This window comes from Ursus maritimus, unplaced genomic scaffold (assembly GCF_017311325.1).
Source record: "Ursus maritimus isolate PB19 unplaced genomic scaffold, ASM1731132v1 scaffold_3, whole genome shotgun sequence".
In the NCBI taxonomy this organism is placed as follows: Eukaryota; Metazoa; Chordata; class Mammalia; order Carnivora; family Ursidae; genus Ursus; species Ursus maritimus.
Genome location: NW_024425563.1, coordinates 22,541,725 through 22,564,232, shown reverse-complemented (window position 1 = coordinate 22,564,232; position 22,508 = coordinate 22,541,725). Strand labels below are relative to the sequence as shown.

General features: G+C 44.5%; 1 protein-coding gene and 1 long non-coding RNA gene across 4 annotated transcripts in view; one reads left to right on the top strand and one right to left on the bottom strand.

The window, feature by feature from the left end:
• STRIP2 (striatin interacting protein 2) overlaps nt 1-22,508 on the top strand; it is a 47,406-nt gene that overhangs the window by 1,906 nt on the left and 22,992 nt on the right. The window contains exons 2-16 of one of the 3 annotated variants that reach the window (XM_040644011.1): nt 4,792-4,861; nt 7,656-7,730; nt 8,749-8,883; nt 10,244-10,364; nt 11,101-11,169; nt 11,368-11,474; nt 12,199-12,326; nt 13,863-14,066; nt 15,333-15,568; nt 15,833-15,898; nt 16,692-16,755; nt 17,683-17,754; nt 20,379-20,453; nt 21,156-21,253; nt 21,709-21,835. In XM_040644011.1, the coding sequence (XP_040499945.1) occupies nt 4,792-4,861; nt 7,656-7,730; nt 8,749-8,883; nt 10,244-10,364; nt 11,101-11,169; nt 11,368-11,474; nt 12,199-12,326; nt 13,863-14,066; nt 15,333-15,568; nt 15,833-15,898; nt 16,692-16,755; nt 17,683-17,754; nt 20,379-20,453; nt 21,156-21,253; nt 21,709-21,835 (1,647 nt within the window). The remainder of the gene's footprint in view (nt 1-4,791; nt 4,862-7,655; nt 7,731-8,748; nt 8,884-10,243; nt 10,365-11,100; nt 11,170-11,367; nt 11,475-12,198; nt 12,327-13,862; nt 14,067-15,332; nt 15,569-15,832; nt 15,899-16,691; nt 16,756-17,682; nt 17,755-20,378; nt 20,454-21,155; nt 21,254-21,708; nt 21,836-22,508) is intronic. The other 2 variants (XM_040644012.1, XM_040644013.1) reach the window with 2 other exon arrangements.
• On the bottom strand, nt 1,827-17,610 carry LOC121105809. Its single transcript, XR_005838513.1, has 3 exons — nt 17,197-17,610; nt 11,020-11,185; nt 1,827-2,193 (listed from the first exon to the last, which is right to left on the bottom strand). It is a non-coding gene; the product is annotated as an uncharacterized LOC121105809 (long non-coding RNA).

Below are 22,508 nucleotides of genomic sequence, written 5' to 3'. Positions count from 1 at the left end.
ATTTATTTATTTTAGAGAGAGAGAATTCCAAAGCAGACTCCCTGTTGAGCATGGAGCTCCACGCAGGGCTCTATTCCATAACACATGAGATCACCACTGGAGAGGAACCTAAGAGTTCAACCTAGGCACCCCTGAATCTGGCCTTTTAGGGCACCCTGTGCCTCATTCCCCCATAGAGACATTGTTCTTGCTTAAGTGTATTTTGGGGGGGGAGAGGGTGGGTCATTCATTGATTCAAAAATTATTGAGTCCTTCCTACATGCCTAGCACTGTTTAGGTGTTAGGAATACAACAGTGAACAGGACAAGGTCTTTGCTCTATGGAGCAAACATTCTAGTCAGGGTAGAGAGACAGACAATATGCAAAGAAATAAAATAACCGGTTTCAGAATGATACGTTCTTTGGGGGAATTAAAACTGAAGTAGGAGGGGTGCCTGGGTGGCTCAGATGGTTGAGCGGCTGCCTTTGGCTCAGGTTGTGATCGCCAGGTTATGGCATCGAGCCCCATGTCCAGCTCCCAGCTCAGCAGGGAATCTGCTTCTCCCTCTACCTCTGCCTCTCCCCTTGCTTGTGCTCTCTCTGTCTCTCTCGCTCTCAAATGAATAAATAAAACCTTAAAAAAAAAAAACCTGAAGTAGGAGGCCTTTTCCCTGCCTCTCAAGTCTTCCTTCAGGAAAAGGGCGCCTACAGTACTTTCCTTTTGCCAGTGGGTTCAGTATCCAGGGACTCAGAGCTTTCCACCTGCCCCACAGTTTTACCTCCTGGTTGTCTACAGCTGCACTTTTTATGCTTGGAAATGGACAACTGCAGTGATCCTCTCCATCTGGGCTCATTGCCTGCCAAAAGGCTGGCTGGAAAGATTAGCTTTCCTCCACCTTCCACTGCAGCAGGAAAGCTGCTTTCTACCTGTCAGTACATTCCCTATCACCACAACACTCAGGTGCCAGACTTAGATGACTATCTGCCTTTCCTCCCTTCCCTCCTTTTGCTTTCCTGTGGAAGACAGTCCTCAGAGGAGATGGTTTTGTTTTTGTCTTTCCCCCCTCTCTCTTGTGCTTCTAGAGAATTACTGGAAGAGAATTACTGTCGGCACAATTCAAGAGAGCCTCCTCATCCATCATCGTGTTTGTAGGGGACACTAGTTGACCTACCCTCTCCGAATGGCTTAGTGTATGAACATCCCAAGGAAAATAGGAAGCTAGAGAATAATTATTTGCTTAATAAGAAGATTCCCTTTTTTTTTTTAAGATTTATTTATTTATTTATTCATTTATTTGAGAGAGAGAGGCAGAGAGAGAGAGCACACGCAGGCGAGCACACTCGAGTGGCAGAGGGAGAGGGGCAGAGGCAGAGAGAGAGAGAGAATCCACAAGCAGACTTCCTGCTGAGCGCAGAGCCTGACGCAGGGCTCCACAGGGGGCTGGACCTGAAATCCGGACCTGAGCCAAAACCAAGAGTTGGTGGTTTAACCAACTGAGCCACAGAAGCGCCCCTTAATAATAAGATTCTTAGCCAGGTGATTCACCTCAGGCCTCTTTAGCCAGTTCCCTTGGTTTAATTGGTTCCCAAAGTCCTTGGCAAATTTTTACTGGTTTGTGGCAAAATGAGGAAAATTTGGGGCATTGAACTGAGTTTTTTTTTTTTTTAAATGTAGTTCAATACAATAAATTTAAAGGGTGTATGAAGTTTGGGGTGCCTGGCTGGCTCATTTGGTAGAGCATGCAACTCTTGATTAGTTCAAGTCCCATGTTGGGTGTAGACCTTACTTACTTACTAAATAAATAAATAAAGGATTATGCGATTTTTTTTTTTACTAAACTTTTTACTTTGGAATGACTTTAGGTTTACAGAGACATTGCAGAGATGGTACAGAGGGCTCTTGTACCCCTTGCTCAGTTTCCCCTGATGCCAGCCACTCAGGTTTCCACAGTGCCTTTGTCCAAACCATGGAACCAACATTGGTCCTTTGACTGATGCAAAGCTGTGTCCCTCGGGCGTCCTTCTCAGGCCCCAGTTATTTTGAGCGTGCTGTGGGCTGTGAGGATTTCTCAGTGAGCCTCATTCAGGGTCTCTCTGACGTAAGGTGAGATTCTGGGCTTTCAGGTAGAAGACCACAGAGGTGACTATCCTTCTGGTCACATCATAGCAGGGGACATGTGACATCTTGTCACGGGATATTGGCTCTTGGCTCTGCTGCAGGATATATGCAATTTAAAACAGTATTTTTCAAACTGTAGGGTGTGATCTATGAGTTGATACCAACATTTTTTTTTAAAGAAATAGAATAATAGAAAATATCTACATCACATATAGTGATAGTGATACTATTTTGTTAAACTTTTGTTCCAGTTTTGTGTGTGTGTGTTGGGACGTGATGTAAAGTTTATTTATTCTTTGATTTACAATCAAAAACTTTGAAAAACATATTGTTAATGACTCTTTTATTCTAATATTGTGTCCTCATTTTGGGAGTATTAAACTATCCTTTTTTGAAATACATGTTTTAAAAAGGTTTTTAAGTCTTTACTTATCAGAACTACCTAATATCATTTCCACCCTCCACCTTTTTTTGTTTTTTTGTCTCTGTAACCCAGAAGTATTTGGAAATCTTTGCTATAGTGGATTTAAATATGATTTGCATTGATGGCAGTGTAAATTGATAAAGTAGTTTTGAAAAACAACTTGTCATATACAAAGAACCATACAAGTATTCATAAGGTTTGATGCAATTCATTTTCTTTGCGAAAACCTATCAGTTGAAAAAAAAAGAATCTGTCCTTAGGAGAGTTCCTAAATATGAAAAAAATTATAAGTGTATTACAGCTTCATGCATGTAGTAAAAAAAAAAAAAAAAGTTAAAAACAACTTAAATGTTCAACAGTAGAGAATTGGTTAAGCAGTTATCTGTCCACTTAGCTGTATACTTAGCTGTTTAAAACGATAGTCATAATAATATGAGAAAAATACCTTGATACTATAATATTAAAATTGTAAGTACAATAGGTAAAATTCAAAGTAGTGTAACTGGGCACCTGGGTGGCTTAGTTGGTTAAGCTTCTGCCTTCGGCTCAGGTCATGATCCCAGGACCCGGGAATCGACTCCCACTCGGGCTCCCTGCTCCAGTGAGGAGTCTGCTTCTCTCTCTCCCTCTACCCCTCCCCTCTGCTCCATCGCTCTCTCTCTCTCTCTCTCTCTCAAATAAGTAAATAAAATCTAAAAAAAAAAAAATAGCAAACAAACAACAAAGTAGTGTAACCATCTACATAGTACTACCAAGTGCTGGGTAGTGTGCTAAATGCTTTGTCTCTATTAACTCATGTAGTCCTTATAATGATGCTATGAATTATCTTCATTTTTACAGATAAGAAAACTGAGTACTTTGTTTTCCAATAATTCCCTGACACCAATTCAGTTCTGACTATCTGTGGTTAGCACAGACCCAAGTTACGGGCTCGGTCGCACAAGACTGTCCCCACTTCAGATGCCAGCCACGCATGGGGCCCTCAGGCTACATGCACTTCCACCTGGCCAACTGTAAATTCAGAGGTTCCATGAACACCCCCACCCCTAACCCTGCCATCCCCAGATTCCATAATTTGCTACAAGGACTCACAGAATTTTAAAAACTGTTCTGCTTATGATTACAATTTTATTATAAAGGATACAACTCAAGAATAGCCAAATGAAGAAAGGCAAAGGAGAAGGTACAGGGGTGGGATGGTGCAGAGCTTCCATGCCTTCTAGGTTTCACCCTCCTAGCACCTTGGTGTACCCAAACCTCGTTGTTTTAGGGCTTTTATGGCGTTTCATTACCTAGCCATGGTTGGTTAAACCATTGTCCACTGGTTGAACTCAATCTTCAGCCTCCTCCCCTCTCTGGGGGTGGGGCCAGCCCTGAAACTCTTAAAGGTTCACCAGGAATCACCTCATTAGCATAAACTAGCATAAACTCAAGGATTGTTGACTGGGGCTTATGAATTACACTTCTTTCAGGAAATTCCAGAGGTTTTAGGAGCTCTGTGCCTGGAACAGGGGTCAAAGACCAAATACATTTTTTATACCACACTGAGGCATAGACAGGTTAAATGACTTGCTTAAGATCTCAATATGTGATGGCTGAGATTAAAAAATGTTTAAATTTATATATACTAATGTATACTGGTAGGGAATAACTCCAAAATGCTTAAAGAGGTTAGGGGGTGGGATCACATTAAAATATTTTTATATAGGATTATAAATTTATACATACAACATCATAGGAAATCTAGCTCTAAAACAGCTTAGAGTAGAAATACTACCTTATTTGACAATCCTAAAGTGGTGAAACACTAGAGCCGAGGGACCTTTTTTTAATAAATGAAGAACTATGATCCAAAAAACGAGATTTGCCCAAAATCATACAGTGGGTTAATGACATTGCTGAAATTAGAATCCGGCTCACCTCTTTTGTTTTAGTTCATCTCATTGTTCTAGAAATCAGCTACATGCTCTTTTGGTCCATGTTTATGTAGGTCAGGTACAGACACAGATTGCATAGCTTTCATATCTGTTCACAATCCTAGCCCTTTACTCAGAGTTTCTCATTTTATATAGGAACCTTCAGCCCTGCCCTGCACTGAGCCTTGGATTTTGGTTTGGATGAGGGTACAAAGTTTGGATTAAAGGCCCAGATGGGACTCTCCTAGCTGCCTCCCTGATCTAATGTCGGCCTCTAAGAGAAGATTAAATGAGAGTATAATCTCCTTTTTCATCCCTTTTCCCAAGTTACTGCAAAGACTTCTCCATTACAGGGCTCTGTGGACTGCCCCACTCTGGAATTTGAGTATGGAGATGCAGATGGGCACGCAGCAGAGTTGTCAGGTATGAGGTAGAGATGGTCTGTGGAGAGTGGAAGGATAGCCGGGAGGAGAGGGCAGGGGTCTGTGATCTCCCCTGGCAGCTTGTCTGTTCTCCACATTCACTCTTCTCTCCAACCTCTGGCAGTAAATATGTTTGCTTTTGCATTTCTTTCTGTGAATTCTCCTTTGACTACAGTATTCTTCACTTTTATTCTATCACTCTTTTCTGCTCATCCTTCTTCATTCTCTTTTGGTGCACTCTCAAATATGTTTTCTTTCCACCTTTTCCCCATTCCTCCTGTTTCTTTTACCATATTCACTTGTATCTCTGCATGCACGCCCCCTTCTTTCTGCCACCCTCTCCCTCTCTGTCTCTGTCTGGGATTTAGCTTAGGCTAAGTTTGATCTCCTTACATTAAGAGCCTCCATGTTACACGTGCTATGAATGCCAGTTATTAATAAATGAGGTTTGGGTGGAGATGGTGTGAAAATTAAATATTCTGTCACATGGAAGTGACACTTTGAGACATGCTTTTTCAGAGAAAAGATACAAGGACTTTTAAAGAAGTTCTTGTGAATAAGCGCAGGGAATAAATTCGTGATGAGTGACAGAAAGAGAGAGCTGAGTTTAATAACCAACAAAAGATTAGAATTCCAAATAATATAACTATATTTCATATACGTATGCGTGTGTGTGTGTGTGTGTAGAGAGAGAAGAGAAGAGAGATGACAATAGACAAATAGAGAATAGGAATAGGAATAGGAATTCAGAGAATAAAAAACCATATGGTCAATTAATATATGAAAAGATGTTCAACTACATTAGTAAATGAGGAAAAGCAAATTAAAATAATGAGATATTATTTTACATTCATCAGATTGCAAAACTTAAAAGCCTGAAGTTAGTGAGGGTGCAGAGAAATGAGTACTTTTATACACTGCTTGGCATGAGGGAACAGAGTATAAAATTGGAAAGCAATTTGGCCATATCTAGCAAAGTTGAAGACGCACACATATTATGACCCAGTAATTCTAGATGTACACTTGAAAGAACATTTGGGCACAAGAAAACATATAAAGATGTTTATTGTGGCCATTGTGAAAAATTTAAAACCATTTAGGGGAATGGATAAACTGTAGCATATCAGTATAGTAGGCTACCACATAGCCATTAGAATACTTGATCTATATCAATAGGTTTCAATATCAATAAATGTTAAAAACATAGTGTTGAGAGTGAAAGAAGCAGTGACAAAATAATTTATACATGCATCCAAAAAACTGCTTAAACACACAAACCCAAAAAGTTATTTCTGGGAAGTCTAGTTGCACACTTGATTGAGGACAGTGTCAGTTAAGTAAATGGATGTGTTCATTACACTGTCATGTAAAAAACGATTGAAAGACATCCTAAATTGTTTCTAAGAAAAATAATATATATAATATCCTGTTTGGATGAAAACTTTCAAAACACAACAATGTCATGTTGTTTACAGGTATATACATAAGCAGTAAAAGTAGAAAAACAGTCCTGTAAGGATACACACCAATTTCATTAAAGTGGTTAACTCTAGAAAGGGGAATAAGACTGGGGACGAAAAGGGGACTTTAGATGTCTGAAGTAAATATAACAAGTGTAAACATTTGTTTAACCTGGGTAGAAGACATACAGGACTCTTATGTATTCTATATTTATCTGTCTATGAAAGTTCGTGATCTAAAATTTAAAAATAAAAACAAAAAGTTTAGTACCAGCCTTGCTCCCTTTTTTGACTGGGCTTATGCTGTGCTCTTAAAAAACATATACGCACACTACCCACTGAGCACTGAAGAATATCAGAGTCAGAGATGGGATTTGCTTCTGGGCAATCCAGGATTCTGGAATTCAGGACTCAAAAGCCCTGGCTCCCAGACAAGGTGTTTCTCAACCATTAGACAGCTGGCTGGAACATAAGTGAATTTCTCTTTGTGAATTATCTATGACCTAGTTAAATTTCCAGCAAGGGTCTCAGGGAACAGAGTTTTGAGGAAATCTGTTCTGTCACCTATTGACTTCTCAACTTCAATTCTTCATCCTCTGTAAGATGAGGGTACTTCCTGGTATAATGTTCTGGAGTGTGTGTGTATAGGAAAGGGCATTTTTATTTCTCATAAACTCTCTGCGTTTTGTATTCAGAGGCTATTGTTAACAAAGTTAGATTTTCTTGGGCATAAGCAGCCCTTTGGCAATAATAGCTGCTTCTATGTGGTTTGATGCTGTCTCTACCTGGGTGGCCATGGGCAGGAACCTAAACTTCTGTACCTTTTGAGGAAACTCAGCAGGGAGAGAATGAACTGGCTTCGACCCCAAAGGGCCATCTAACACATACTGTCCAGCCTTTACTCTGGTTGCTCGAATAACACAAGGATCTTGCCTCTAAATTTCAGGTATTGCATTTCCCCTCTCTTCCCTAGAGATAGGATAGTCTCAGTCTGGGTTGACAAGCAGAATGGGTTGCAGCCCTAAGAAACAGGAGTGATGACAGTAAGCCCTCTCTGCTCCAGCCCTCCTCCTGGCCCTCACCAAGTGTTGAAGACTGCCTTCTTTGCTGTAGCAGCCAGCTGGCAGGAGGAGGACAGGTTTGATGGTTTAATCACCCAGGGACACAAGTGGCTATTTTTAACTGCTCCGAAAGGGAGGAAGCTGGCTCTGGATTGAATTGGACACAGGAATGTGTTGGAAGCTTTAGCTCATTCATGCCACCCTCTCCACCCCAGGCCCCTTCTGTAAGGGTCTGCTGAATGTTTGTGACTCTGTCCTATCTTTCCTAACACAGAATTATATAGCTACACTGAAAACCTGGAATTCACCACTAACAGGAGGTGCTTTGAAGAAGATTTCAAGACTCAAGGTGATCCCAGATTCTTATTCATAGAGACCTTCTTTCCTCCCCACCCACCGCATGATATCCCAGCCCGATCTAGAAAAAGCCCAAAACAAAGTATGATTCTTCTTCATCCTCTCCACAACCACTTCTCTATCCCTTCTTGCATATGGGACACAGAGTTTCCTATATCTCAAGTGGAGAGGCCATGGAATGGAAGCAGGAGAAGCCTGAGCTCGGTCCCTTTCACTGATATAAATGGCCCAGAGAGCAGAAGGATGGGGACTGGGCTAGTGCCCTGCTGCCTGGTTGAACTCTGTGCCTAGTGTAGTCCTTGACTTTAACATTCGATCCCTGCCTCCAACTCTGCCTCACTCCTAATAGCATCTAATAATAATTTCATGTGTCCACGCTGAATCCTCTCAGACCTCCATTTCCTTACTTGGTCCATGAATTCAGTTTGCAACTCAACAGATGTGTGGTGAGTACTGTTTTGTGCAAGATGCAAGAGGCAGGGGTGAAGGTGAATTTGTAGAATCCTCTAAGAGATTATAGTCCAGTGGCAGAGTGTAGGTGTGTACATCACAAAACTAACTGAGTCCAAAAGGAAAGTGGTAAGTATCATAAGAGAAGTAAAAGGTATCTTGGGGTAATGGAGGCAGGGGAGTATCTTGGGGGACAGAGCTTCTGGCTGGAGCATTAGTGGGAAAGAGGTAATATAGTATTGGACCTGTAATGATGAATAGGAATTGGATATGTAGGGAGAGAGGGAACTCCTTGAAAAGTCAGAGAAATAGGACAGAATAGGCTCTGTGTGGAGAATAAAGGGGATATATGGAGGAAGATGAGGCTGCAGAGTGGGTTCAGCCAGAATTTTGGGCGTCCTTTACTTTTCCAGTCTCATTCTTTCTCAACTAAATAAGGAAAGCTTTTGAAGAGAAGAATTTGTTGGGGGCTGGCATCAGAGGTGGGTATGTTATCAGGAGCCTTTCCAGGAAGGGGAAGCAAAAGCTGACACTGAGTCTATATGGCCTTCTTTCCCCAGTGCAGGCCAAGGAGTGGCTGGAGTTGGAGGAAGATGCCCAGAAAGCCTATGTGATGGGACTCCTGGACCGACTGGAGGTGGTCAGTAGGGAACGGCGACTGAAGGTGGCCCGAGCTGTTCTGTACCTGGCCCAAGGCGAGTGGCCACCTTTGCCAGCTTGAGATGGGTGAAAACTAGGAAAAGAAATGTTATCAGGACTAGGATGAGGCAAGCCATGCTAAGAAAGCAAGGTCCCTGCCTCTCAAGGACAGATCTTGTCAAGTGCTAAGAGTAACCTGATGCTTATAAGAAAGTTAAGGAGATGGTGGTAAGTACTATTCTGGATCCCTTGGAATTGGCCTTAATCTTGCCAAGCATGGCAAGATTTCTTATAAAGTTCTTTTATCCTTCATGTGGACTGTAATTTTCCGTGGAGACTTAGTAAGAGAGTCAGTGTGGCTAGAGTTGATGTACCACCAGCTGAGCATGGAGGCTTCTTTCTTCAGCTATGGTGCTGACCTCCACTGAGGGGAGGTAGTAGGGCACCACAGGTTCCCATACGGACCCGCTGCATTATTTCTCATTGGCGTTTAGAGGGTTCCATTCAGCATAACAGCAGGAGAGGATGCAGTGGGTAATTGGGATTAGAACTCAGTGAGATTAATTGAGAAAACCTTCCCAGAAGAGACCTATTAGCCAGGTGGTGGATAGAGAAATGAGATAACCTAACTGGAATAGTAAAAATATGCCGTGAGATCATAATAAGAGGACTGACTATTGTCAGAACCAACTAGCTGGGAGCTTAAAAAAAAAACAAAAACAAATAAAAATAAAACCTATAAAAGAAAATAATAAATGGATAGGAAAGAGAGTGGTGAAGGGAAGACTGTAGCAAACAAGGCAGTGCCTAACCATATCTCTTGGGTCTGGGGCTCTGGCCAACTTCCAACTGCTAGTACCTTTAACTTTTTACCTGAAGGCTTCCTCTGCAGTCCATATGGAAGTACTCGGGAATTAATGTGCTCCCCTAGTCCAGTAGCACCAATCGATGAATAACAGGAGTTAGTGGGTGAATAGCCCACCTGATCACCCTTCTTGGATGGAATGATTCTGAGGGGTGTAAGGCATATACTGTTTCCCAGAGCTTCCCCCAACCTGGTTTTCAGCTCTTTAGCTGCCTTTTCTTTCCTATCTCACTTCCCCACTTCTCTACCAGTGGTTCCTACGATCATCTCCCAAATAAACTACTTGTATTTGAATCCTTCTCTCTGGATCTGCTCCCCAGGGAACTCAAACTTAAGACGGGCCAGTGATAAGCGCATTGGACCTGAATCTGGAGACTGCTTCTCCTCTTTCCTGCCTCATTCAAGGAAGTTCTGGAGGGCCCTTGCCCTATCTTTATCAGCCTACTTGTTGGGCAAGGTTCTGGAAGATAGTCTCAAGATCATGGGGCAGGGTGGAAAGAACTGGATACCCCTCTCACCCTCAACCCATATGACACTGTCTGGTTCTTTAGGCACTTTTGGGGAATGTGATTCGGAGGTCGATGTGCTGCACTGGTCCAGGTACAACTGCTTCCTGCTCTATCAGATGGGGACCTTCTCGGCCTTCTTGGAGCTACTCCACATGGAAATCGAGTGAGAAGCCTTAGGGGAGAGCTGGCTTAGACAACCCCCTTCCTTGAAGTGTGCCTCATATCCTATGCTGATTCCCTCACTCGGCCCAAAGCTTACTGACAGTTCCCCTCTATCCAGCCATGCTCTCTGATATTCTGTCCTCCTCCCTGAGGTTGGGCTCATCAACAGCTTTGCCCCAGCTTCAGTCCTGGGCTTCAGGGTCCTATCCTAGGTGGGTTCTCTTTTTATCTAAACACCTTCTCAACTCAGGCTGACTCTGGAATCCATGAAGAAAACTGTTCTACATGAAGAGAACATGACCCAACAGGGACAGGACCAATTTCTGTTGCTGTGCCCAATTCTTTCCCTGTGGGTCATATAGCTCTAGAGGTGGTCTTATCTGCTGCTACCACTATAGTGATCCCTCATTTTGTCTCCTGTCTACTACCCAGGAGTTTAAAGCGGGCAGATTGAAAGGGTTTCTTAGCATCTGTTTTATGTTCAGCACAGTGCTAGGCACAGTGTGGATTATAAGAGGAGGGGTTATCACAGACCCTGCCCTTGCCCATCTTCACCACAGATAAAGGTTTACTGAGGTGGATGAGGAATTCAGTGGGCTTCGTTACCTTAGACCAATTTCTTTTAGCTACACAGCAAGGGAATAGCAGGTACTCACATTTGTGTATATGATAAGTAGGGACACAGGGTGTAAAGAGGCCTTATATGAGTTCCTGTCCTCTCCCTCTCCCCATGGCAGCAACAGCCAGGCCTGTAGCAGTGCTCTTCGGAAACCAGCTATCTCCATTGCTGATAGCACAGAGCTCAGGTAAGTGGAGCTGGCCCTGGGATTGGGAATAGGGCAGAGTTAGCAGTGGGTTACCCTTTGCCCAAGTCCCAGATACACCCAGACTACTAGTAGCTGCTAATTCCACTGGGTCGGGGTCCCACAGAGATCATCCCTGAGGTCTCTGACTACAGGCTGGGAGCTACTTTGGGAATCTCTTGTAACCCTTCTATAACCCAGGGTGCTGCTGAGTGTCATGTACCTATTGGTGGAAAATATCCGCCTGGAGCGAGAGACAGACTCCTGCCGGTGGAGGACAGCGCGGGAGACCTTCCGCACTGAATTGAGTAAGAAGTGCCACTTGAGGAAGGGTAGGGATGAGGTGCTGGTGGTTGAGGGAAAGCATAGCATCTGCTCATCTGCATAGAAGAGACAGTTAGCTTTCCTTGCTTCCTTTCTCCCTCCCTCCTTTCCTTTTTAGCATCCTTTCTTTCCTAATTAGCATCCATTCTTTTAGGGTAGAGATACTGCGTGGCAGGTGTGAGGACCTGGCTTGACTTCCCTTGTGCCTATGAGTTAGTACCAACATGTGTCATTTCTATGCCTTGGTTTCCTTGGTTATAAAATGGAGATAGCCATCCATCTCCCATTTCATCATCAATTTCACATGAAAAAATGAGTTGAATCACCTTAAAAATATTGATGTTGTCATCAGACAGGGATAAGATATGAAGGCCTATGGCATTTTTAAAATATACTAGACTGATGTGGGAAAGTGAGTTGTGATCTATGAAATGCATTGAGTCCTTCGGCCAGAAAGCAACATCTTTATTACTATTACTTCTAGTTTGGTATCCACCCTCAAGCTTGGGAGCTAAGCCATTTTACCTCCATGGCCTCCCTTCCTGCCCCTTCCCTCAGGACTCTTTAAGCCTCCTTCTAAGGAACAAGTACTCAAATTCTTTGGAGTAGGTGAGAGCCTTCCTCACTGTGTCCAGAAGCAGGGTTAAAGGGGCAGGGTTTCAGCACTCTCATCCTCACTTTCTCACTTCTCTCTCTTCTCTTCCCCAGGCTTCTCCATGCATAATGAGGAACCTTTTGCCCTTCTGCTTTTCTCCATGGTTACCAAGTTTTGCAGTGGCCTGGCTCCCCACTTCCCCATAAAGAAGGTTCTGCTTTTGCTCTGGAAGGTGGTCATGGTGAGTGGCTTATCCACCCCCCTCTCCCCACTCCCATCTCATCAGATCAGCAGTGCCCTCTGCCACCTCACTGTCTTCTAGTCTGATTCCAGGAGGCTAGAGCTAGACAGAAGAATAGGGCAGCTGTTGGCCGATGGAGGGAAATCATAAGTTCTATGTCAGAGCAGGTTACCTATTTCTTTTTTCTTTTTTTTTTTTTAAAGATTTTATTTATTTATGTGACAGAGAGACAGCCAGCGAGAGAGGGAACACAGCAGGGGGAGTGGGAGAGGAAGAAGCAGGCTCCCAGCGGAGGAGCCCGATGTGGGACTCGATTCCGGAACGCCGGGATCACGCCCTGAGCCGAAGGCAGACGCTTAACGACTGCGCTACCCATGCGCCCTAGGTTACCTATTTCTATTGAACTGACAAGAGATGTCACTCTATGAATTGAGGTGTCATTGCACCTTCCCATGATAGAGCTGACATTTCATGGAAAGAATAGTGGTTGAGAGTTGGGAGATCTAGCCTCTGCTGGTACCAAGGAACCTCGGGCAACTGTCTGTGCCTTAATTTTTCTAATAATAAAATGGGTTTATTGCCTGCCCACCATCCAGATAAACAGGGGATTTGCTTTAAAAAAAAAAAAAAAAATGAAGTCCTGGGGCATACTTCATTAAGTGTCTAGCTCTTAATTTTGGCTCGGGTCATGAACCTCAGGGTCATGGGATCGAGCCTTGTGTTGGACTCTGCGCTCAGTGGAGTATCTGCTTCTCTCCCTTTTTCTCTCTCTCTCCTTCTGCCCCTCTCCCTGCTCATATTCTCTCTCTAAAATAAATAAATCTTAAAAAAAAATGAAGTCCTTGGGGCGCCTAGGTGGCACAGCGGTTAAGCGTCTGCCTTTGGCTCAGGGTGTGATCCCGGCGTTATGGGATCGAGCCCCACATCAGGCTCCTCCGCTATGAGCCTGCTTTTTCCTCTCCCACTCCCCCTGCTTGTGTTCCCTCTCTCGCTGGCTGTCTCTATCTCTGTCAAATAAATAAATAAAATCTTAAAAAAAAAAAAGTGAAGTCCTTTTAAGTGTATGGTTACAGCTTTGTTACTAATTATTAAATCTGATCCTTCATCTCTGGCTCCCACCCCACACACAGGACTGCCTGAACAACATACCTTCCAGAGCAAGCTTCATGGGGGGGAACCAAATTTTGACTGCAGAAGAAATTGAGTGACTTGGGCTTTATAGCATCTGGTTGTGCTCCTTAAAAAGGGGATACAGTTTCCTTTTTTTTCCCCAGTGGAAGCCCCCAGGAGTCCCTTTCCTAATTTCTGGTGATGTTTCCATCCCTGCGTCAGTAAATAATGCTTTATCCTGACCCCTGAGCTCCTAAGACTGGGATAGTAACTACATTTGCCCCTTCTTGTTTTATTTCTTGTTAGTTAAGAAGGGGCCCAAGGGGACTGGAGATTGTGGTTCTTCTCCATCCACATTTCCCTGACGTTGTTCCCTCTGACCTCCTGCTTTTCCTCTCCTCCGCCCCTTTCCTGTTTATACCGCAGTTTACCCTCGGTGGATTTGAGCATCTACAGGTTCTCAAAATACAGAAGCGGGCAGAACTGGGGCTGCCTCCACTGACTGAAGACAGTATCCAGGTGGTGAAGAGCATGCGTGCTGCCTCCCCGCCCTCTTACACCCTCGACTTGGGGGAGTCTCAGCTGGCACCACCACCCTCTAAGCTGCGAGGCCGCCGTGGCTCTCGAAGGGTACGAACTCAAGCAGACAGTGGTGTTTTGATACTAGTTGGCCAAAAATTAAGATTCTGAGCTACTCTGGATGTGGTATGAAAGGGCAGTAAATGACGAGGCTCATCCTGCCTCTGGTTGGCCCTGTCACCAATCTGAAACCTTGGAGTCTGTACTTTGGCCTCCGTCTCCCAGCTGCAGCAGGCTCCCTGGCTATCATGATGTAACACTGTGATACAACATCATAGATACATATCTTACTACAGGGTCAGTGGCCCAGACCTGGTATGCCTGGAGTTATCCCGGCCACCAGTTAGGGCATAATCCTGGAGATAGGGACCCAGATCACCTGAACAGGACTCCCAACAAATCCACATGCCTGGGGTGAGGCACTTTATCATTTTATTGACAGCAAGAAGGTTTACTCTGAGCCGGCCATACTCTTATCTGGCCCTGGAACCAGAGGCTTACATTTAGGAGGTGACTAATTAGTGTTCTAGGTATAGTCTGCATCCCTGGAAAGGTCAGAACGACAGGTTGCACTGAGACTTGACCATGTACCCACGAAGTCACCTCCCTGAAATACCTGAGTTCACCAATTACAGGTGACAGGACCAGACAGTCATGTTCAGTAATCTAGTCTACATAATCTGCAATGTGATTTTTTTAACCTTTATTTTTTGTTTTATAAAGTAATGCTTACTCGTTGTACAAAATTTGGAACAAATATAAAAATGTGAAGAAAGGAGGAAAAAAGAAAATCACTCACAAGCTTCACAAACCAGAGGCAGTCACTGTTAACTTTTTGGCCTATTTCTGTCCAATCTTTTCTTCTTCGACAAGATTTAAAATTCCAGACTTGCTTCCCTCTGCCTAGCAGCAAGTCTCTGTCCTCTTCCTCAGTCAGCCAGCTGGTGTAGGCTCACAGAAGGCAAACTAATTGAATGTTCACCTAAGCAGAGCATAATTAGGAAGGAAAGTGCTGGCACCAAAAAAAAAAAAAAAAAAAGGCATCCATGCTTTCTGAAAGCTAAGTAACCGACTTTGGGATTATTATGCTATGTTCCCCAGCCATTGACTTGGTTGCCTGAGAGGTGCTTGTCCTGGGATTGGGCCTAGTGGATATACTAAGGGTTAGGTGGGGAAGGGGATATTCTTATAAGAGCTGGGTTGTTGCTCCATGTATCCTGAAGTCTAGTAGCTTATGAGTAGAGGGTGACCTCAAACAAGGACGCTCAGAGTGAGATTTCCGTACACATTCTCTCCACCCTCCCAACCCCCACCCAGCAACTCCTCACTAAGCAGGACAGCCTGGACATCTACAATGAAAGAGATCTCTTTAAGACTGAGGAACCAGCCACAGAGGAGGAAGAGGAGTCTGCTGGCGATGGAGAACGAACCTTGGATGGAGAATTAGATCTGCTAGAGCAAGACCCTCTGGTGCCACCTCCACCCTCACAGGCATCCCTTTCTGCTGAGCGTGTGGCCTTTCCCAAGGGCCTACCCTGGGCGCCAAAAGTCAGGTAGGTTTGATAACTCTGGGGACCCTGGGATTAGAATCACTGAAAGCCCAGGTGCAGTGGTCTACGTGTTCAAGTCTCAGTAAGCTGGGCTAGAAGTCAGAACTCCTGGTTTGAAGTTTCCTCTGTTAGCTGCTATCTTCCCCCATTGCTCTAATCCTCCAATAGAAGGGTTAGGAGCACAGAAGCCTAGAAAGGTTCTGTCTCTCAAGGTTTGCTTTTTTTTTTTTTCCTTTTCTGGAAATTGTCTCTCCACTGTCCTCTCAGACAGAAGGACATTGAGCACTTCTTGGAGATGAGCAGAAACAAGTTCATCGGATTCACTCTGGGGCAGTAAGTGACTAGATGGTCAGAACTGGCTATAGAGTGGTTCTTAGGGGACAAGAGGAGTGGGTGGCTGAAATGAGAGATGTTGCCTGGTAGTCATGGTGTAACCTAGAGCCACTGTGGGCATCTCCTGGTAACTTTGGGTTGGTGTCATGGGATTTTTTTTCCTTTCAGTCCTAGAAGAACTCTTATGTTCTTAGCCATGTGTAGGACCTTGAGTGATAAGTCATTTCCCTGTTGGGCTTCAATTTCCTCATGAAAGTGTTGGATTAGCTGGTCCCTAGGGGTCCTTCCTATCTTAATGGACCAGAATTCTGTGAAGAAGCAACATGGTCAGAACTGATCCAGTCTTCCCTCATATCTCCTCCCTCATGAATTCCTCACACTGGCTGACCTCTACAAAATGGAGAAGGCCTTGTTCCACGTGTTTCACTGTAGTTGGGCTACATGCCCTTTTAAGGAACCTACCACTCCCTGACAAAGTAAATCCCCAAAAGACTATACAAAAATCCTAATTTTCAAGAACACTTCTGTGTGGCATTATTCTTTTTGTGTCCTGAAGCAATAATGGGGGGCCTGGAAGCTTGCAGAGAAAAATCCAGAATACCACATGTTGAAAGTGGCATGGTCGTTGTAACTCCAGGGGATATCAGTAGTTCTCTGTAGGTTTTTTTTTTTAAATTTAAATTCAATTAATTAACATATAATATATTATTAGTTTCAGAGGTAGAGGTCAGTGATTCATCAGTAGTTCTCTATAGTTTTGATGCTTATGATCTCTATATCTTGCATTTCACAGGGACACAGATACCCTGGTTGGATTACCCAGGCCCATCCACGAGAGCGTGAAGACTCTAAAGCAGGTGACCAGGGTGGGCTCTCAGTCTTCAGGGATAGGGACCAATCAAGGCAAGTTTGATTACCAAAGTCCTAGTTATTGGCTCTTCTACCAGGTACATTCTGTATTTCCCCTACAGGCATTTTGGCGTAAGATGAGGAAATTAGGTCTCTCCCTACTTAACCATTTTCCTACATTCAGAAAGATGAAAAAGTTATCTTTCTTCCTTTCATGCCTTTTTCCTCCTCCCACCCTTCTTTCTCTCTTCCCCCTCCTCTCTTCCTTTCCTCTCACTTCTTTCTCCCTATAGGGCCACTAACTTCCAAAGGCCCAGGATTAGTAGCAGTCTGCTCTGCATCCAAAGTATATATGAGCACAAAGAGTAAAAATAGTCATCTCTTGCACAGACCTTGAACTCTCCCTCACCCCGTCATCACTCCATACACATGCACACAAGCATACTCACATGCAGCAAAATTCTCAGGGTAGTGGTCCAGGGGCATGGGCCTGTTCTTCACTTCCCCTTGCCCTTTGGTTGAAGGTAAATATTAAGTATTTTTGCTCTTCAGCAAATATGGGAACATAGAATAAACAGAAACGCTGTACATGAAGCACTGGGCTCAGTGTTAAGGGTACAAAGGTCCTACCTTCAAAGAGTTTTTGTTCTGTTTGGGGTGACAACCCATATACAGGACATTTCCTTATCATTGAGGAAGTTAAGCAAGAGGCTGGTACATATATGATTGGGGCCCTCAGTATCTTTTTCTTTTTCTTTTTTTTTTAAGTAATCTCTACACCCAACATGAGGTTCAAACTCACTACGCTAAGATCAAGAGTCACACATTCTTCAGACTGAGCTAGCCAGACGCCCCCCACCCCACTTCTTAATTAAAAAAAAAATTTTTTTTTTTAAGTACTCTCAGCCTCTTAATTGATGTCTTTTCTTCCCCAGCACAAGTACATCTCCATTGCAGATGTTCAGATCAAGAATGAGGAGGATCTGGAGAAGTGCCCCATGTCTTTGGTGAGTCAGGGGGGTTCCTACAGGAGAAAGGCAGGAGGAAGTCTGTCTGCAGTGCTGTCACAGAGCAGATGTGCATGCTGTTGGGCGCTCACGGTGTGCCAAGCAAGGCAAGGTCCCTACTTTCGTGATACATTAAAGTTATAGAAAAAAGAAAATAAGTAATTAAGGAAACAAGAAGACTTGAGAATGGGAGATACAATGAAGAAAATTTAAATAGGATGACATGAGAGAGGCATCTATCATGTAGGAGACTACCTTCAATTAGGCAGTCGGGATAGGTGGACCTCTGAGAAGGTGACAGTTAAGCTAAAATGTGAGGTACAAGAAGGAGCTGTCCCTAAGAATATCGGGGGAAAGAGCATTCTAGGCAGAGGAAATAGCCTTAACAAGGGTGAGAGCAAGCTTGGAGTACTAGGGGTAGTGAATGAAAGCCTGTGGCTGGAACACAGGGGTGAGGGATGGGGTTGTATGAGATACAGTCAGGGAGGTGGCCTGGGGCCACTTTACAAAGGACCTGTAAGCGAAGATAGGGACTGTGAAGTTGTTTTACAATATAGAAGTGAGCTCTTGGAGATTTTCAGCAGGGGAGTGACATGATCTGATTTATATTTTCAAAAACCATTGGCTGCTGTGTAAAGACTTTACCAGAAAAGAGTAGAAGCAGGGTGAAACATGAGGAGTTCTGTTTCATCAAGGTTCTACTTGGGTCATACTCAGTTTTAGATATCCATTAGGCAGCCATGCACATGAGCAGCCATGCAATTGAATATATAAGAATAGAGTTCTAAGAAAGGACTGGCCTAGAGAAATAAATTTGGGAGCTGTTGACTTAATGGGCAGTGTTAGAAGCCATAGAACTGGCTGAGATAACCCAGGGCGGGGCATAGAGATAGAGGATGGAACCCTGGACAAAGCTTTGGGGCATACCATTTGTGTTGAACGTGGAATAAGTCAGGAAAAGAGCCAGAAAAGAAGAGTAAGAGAAACACTCAGCGAAGTGGGAGAGAATGTGGGAGATTGTGATACTATAAAAGTTAAGAAAAATTTTTTCAAGTAGGGAGTGATCAGCTGTGTCAAGTGCTGCTGATAAATGGACAAGACCTGAGGTGCGCATTGGATCAGGCGACATGAAAATAACTGGTGACCTTAATAAGAGCAACCTCAAGGGAAGAAGTGGGGCTAGTAGTCTAGTTGGAGTGTGTGGAAAAGGAATGTAAAGAAAGGAGGTAGATGGTGAGCAGACAACATAGTTTTATTGTAGAGAGGATAGAAATGGGATGGTAGCTGAAGAAGGATGTGGGGTCAGAGGAAAGTGTTTTATAGCTAGGAGACACTAGAATATGTTTATGTCCTAAAAGAGATGATCTGGGAGAGAAGAGACAACTGCAGAACTGATGCATTCGACAAAGCAAAAGGTTGAGAGATCCCCAGCACATATGGAGGGTTGGCCTTTAATAGAGCAGAGGCAGTTCATATTTTATGTCAGGAAGGAAGGTAGAGACCCTGGTAGATTTGGTGTGGAGAAGACGAACTGTCTGATTGCCTCTGTTTTCTCCGTGAAGTATGAGACTGGGTTAGCAACAATTGAGGGGTTGGGTGGTGAGGGGATTGGTTTGAGGACAGGGGAGAAGAGAAGGTATGAAATAGATCTTTGGGAGAGCTGGAAGGTAACCTGCTCTCTCAAGGATCTATTGCCTTAGTTTATTGAATGCCCATATAAGCAGCAGCTGAGTTATGTGGGATGGCAGGGGTCAGGTGATTCCTCCCTGCCTCAGGGTCTCAAGACAGTGACCCTTGCCCTGGAATAGAGTACCTTGTGGGAGGAAGAAATGAACTGGCCAAAGATGACAATGGCCTGAGTAGCCCCATGAGCACCGGAGACCCTGGGCCGTCCCCCCCGCTGCCCCCACTCTGATAAAAGGCTTAGATGAGTTCATCAAAGGTCAAAGAGAGTTGTGGATCGGGGGTGGGGGTGGTCATAAAGGAGGAAAAAATGTGGTAGGGGCTACTGGAGAAGGAAAGAAAATAGTTTCTACTTAAAAGCTTCCCTGCTAATACTCCTTCCTGCCTCTCCCGGCCATGGGTTACCCAACTCACTTATCAACCTTCTCTCCTGAGTTACCTACCTCTCACTTCCAAGCATTCCAGAGCTCTTGGATGGCCTTAGACTGACACCACAGGAAGGGCTTCTATGTGGGGTGTCTGTTCTAGTGTCCCAGGCTTACATGCACCCTGACTTAAGCCCGCGCATGGCCAGAAAAGCAGTGGCTTGAGCCAATTCCTAGGTAGGTGTTCTGACTCCTGATCCAACATGTGATGGGGAAAGAAGAATTCTTTATTGATTCCAGATAATGGGAAAACCAGAATCATAGATGGTCAGGGCTGGAAGAGCCCTCAGAGGACATCAGACCAGCCCAGTGGTCCTAAAGAAAAGGAAACTAAGACCCAGGGAAAGAAAGTAAACTTACCCAAGGTGATGTAATGAGTCATTAACACAGCTGGATAGGAATCTAGATCTGACTCCCAGCTTAGTGCTCTTTTCAAGCCATCCTTTACAACCAAGAAAACATAGCCTTTGGTCAACTGGAAAATGGCCTGGGCAAACCGTGTATTTCCTGCCGTAGGGGGAAGAGGTGGTGCCAGAGACGCCATGTGAGATCCTCTACCAGGGCATGCTCTACAGCCTCCCTCAGTACATGGTAAGGAGATAGCTGGGCCGGAGCTGCCCTTCTCTGCTCCGGGAACAGACAGCTGAGAACCACTTTAGGCTGACCTGTCCATTATTTGAGCTTGTTCCCTGAGCCTTCACCCCTGAGGGGAAACATTCTCTAACACATTAGAATTCTGAGCTTTCCTCAGGGCTTCTCCAAGAGGAACTCCAAGAGGAAGGAAGACGTGGCTACACTCCCAAGTCCTTCTCTGGGAGGGGCGGAGAATAAAGTGGGGTCCATGCAGGATGTATTGGGGTCCTCCTTCTAAGTAAGTACCCTAGTCCCTCTGAGGCCATGGTCTGTCATGTCCTAGATAGCCCCAGGCTGAGTGGTGAGGATGGTGATGGTGAGGGTTGGAGGAAGGAAAGGGGTAGAGAAGGTGAGATCATGCTTATATCTCTCACCTTATTTCTGGGCATTGCCCCTCTCTATTCCTTCCGTCATCTTCTTTAGAAAGAACAGTCTTGAAGCAGAACAGCCTATAGCTCCCTTCCGGCTCCTTAGCCTCACAGGCAGTCCTCTCAGCACTGGGCGCTTGTTCGCCCTTCTGGAGGCTGGGGAGATTTGGTTACTGAGGAATGAACACAGAAGAAGGCATTAAAACACTTCTCATAGGGCTGTTGAGGTGTGGAAAAATAGCCTTTTGAATGGGATGGACAGAGATGGATCCCCTCATTTTCTACTTCCTAGATTGCTCTACTTAAGATTCTGCTGGCTGCAGCCCCCACCTCCAAAGCTAAGACAGACTCTATCAATATCCTGGCAGATGTCCTGCCTGAGGAGATGCCGTGAGTGCTTCAACTGGGTTGGCTGCTGAACGTTAGCTGTTTTGTCTACAGCGTCTCTCTAGTCCCCAGCCCTACCTTGATAACACTCATAGGGATTGTCTCCAAAGAGATCTCCTCTTCCCTTTCCACTGCAGTGCTCTCTTTTGGGTTCTTTTCAGCTCAGAACTGAGGGTCTGCAGGGCAACATCAGTGCCAGTGACTGGTTGCATGGGTATGTAGGTGGACATTGCCAAGGGATGAGCTTGCCAAAGGAGAGAAAAAAACAAAGAGACCAAAGGAACTTTTCTCCAGATAGGCTCATTAGTGGGAACTCTGGAAGTTTCTCTAGCACAGAAGTTCAAATCTCCCAAGTTCTGGCTGTCTTGTATATGTTGTCTCTGGCCCAAATACCTGGGTCCTTGTAGGCCTCACTCTAAGGCTACTGTCTGCACTGACTCTTCCTCTCCCCATCGTAGCATCACCGTTCTCCAGAGCATGAAGTTGGGCATCGATGTGAACAGGCACAAGGAGATCATTGTAAAGAGTATCTCTGCCCTGCTCCTGCTCCTCCTCAAACACTTCAGACTGAACCATATCTACCAGGTGAGCAGCTAGCAGCACTTGGCCACAGGTCTCAGGTGTTCTCCAGGCCCTGTCTCCCCAGGGGGGGATGTAGGGGCCTTTATAGTCCAGTTGAACATCTTTCAGCCTTTTCTTTGTCCTCCTCAGGGAATCCATATACCTGTTGCACAAGCTTGCGTGGGGGTATAGAGTGGGATGTGAGGACCTGTCCTAGACAGGTGCAGATGTCTGTGTCCTTTGAACATTATCCAAGGGTTGTGGATAGGAATCCTTGGCTTCTTGGGAATGTGCTCACCAGCTTTGGAGAAGTGCAAGACAGGATTCAAGCATTCCACCAAAAAAAACAAAAAAAAACAAAAAAAATGGGGAAAAACTATGCAGAAAACCTTTTCTATATGTGAAGCCCTTTTCTAACATTTGAGATATAATCCTGAATAAAGCACAGTTTTGGCTCTTAAGGGCTTGAAGTCTTGGAAAGGATATGGATATATAAATAGCTAATTATGGAATGATAAGTGCATGATACAGGTAAGCACTGGCTGGTAATCCAGCTGGTAAACCTGCGATAGGGAAGAGGTGACTTCTAATGTGAGTCCTAAAGAAACAGATGTTAGTCAGGATATGGGAGTTGTCAGGGAAGGAAGATAGGAAGCATTTCAAGCAGAAATGTTAATCTATGAAAGTCCAGAGGAGA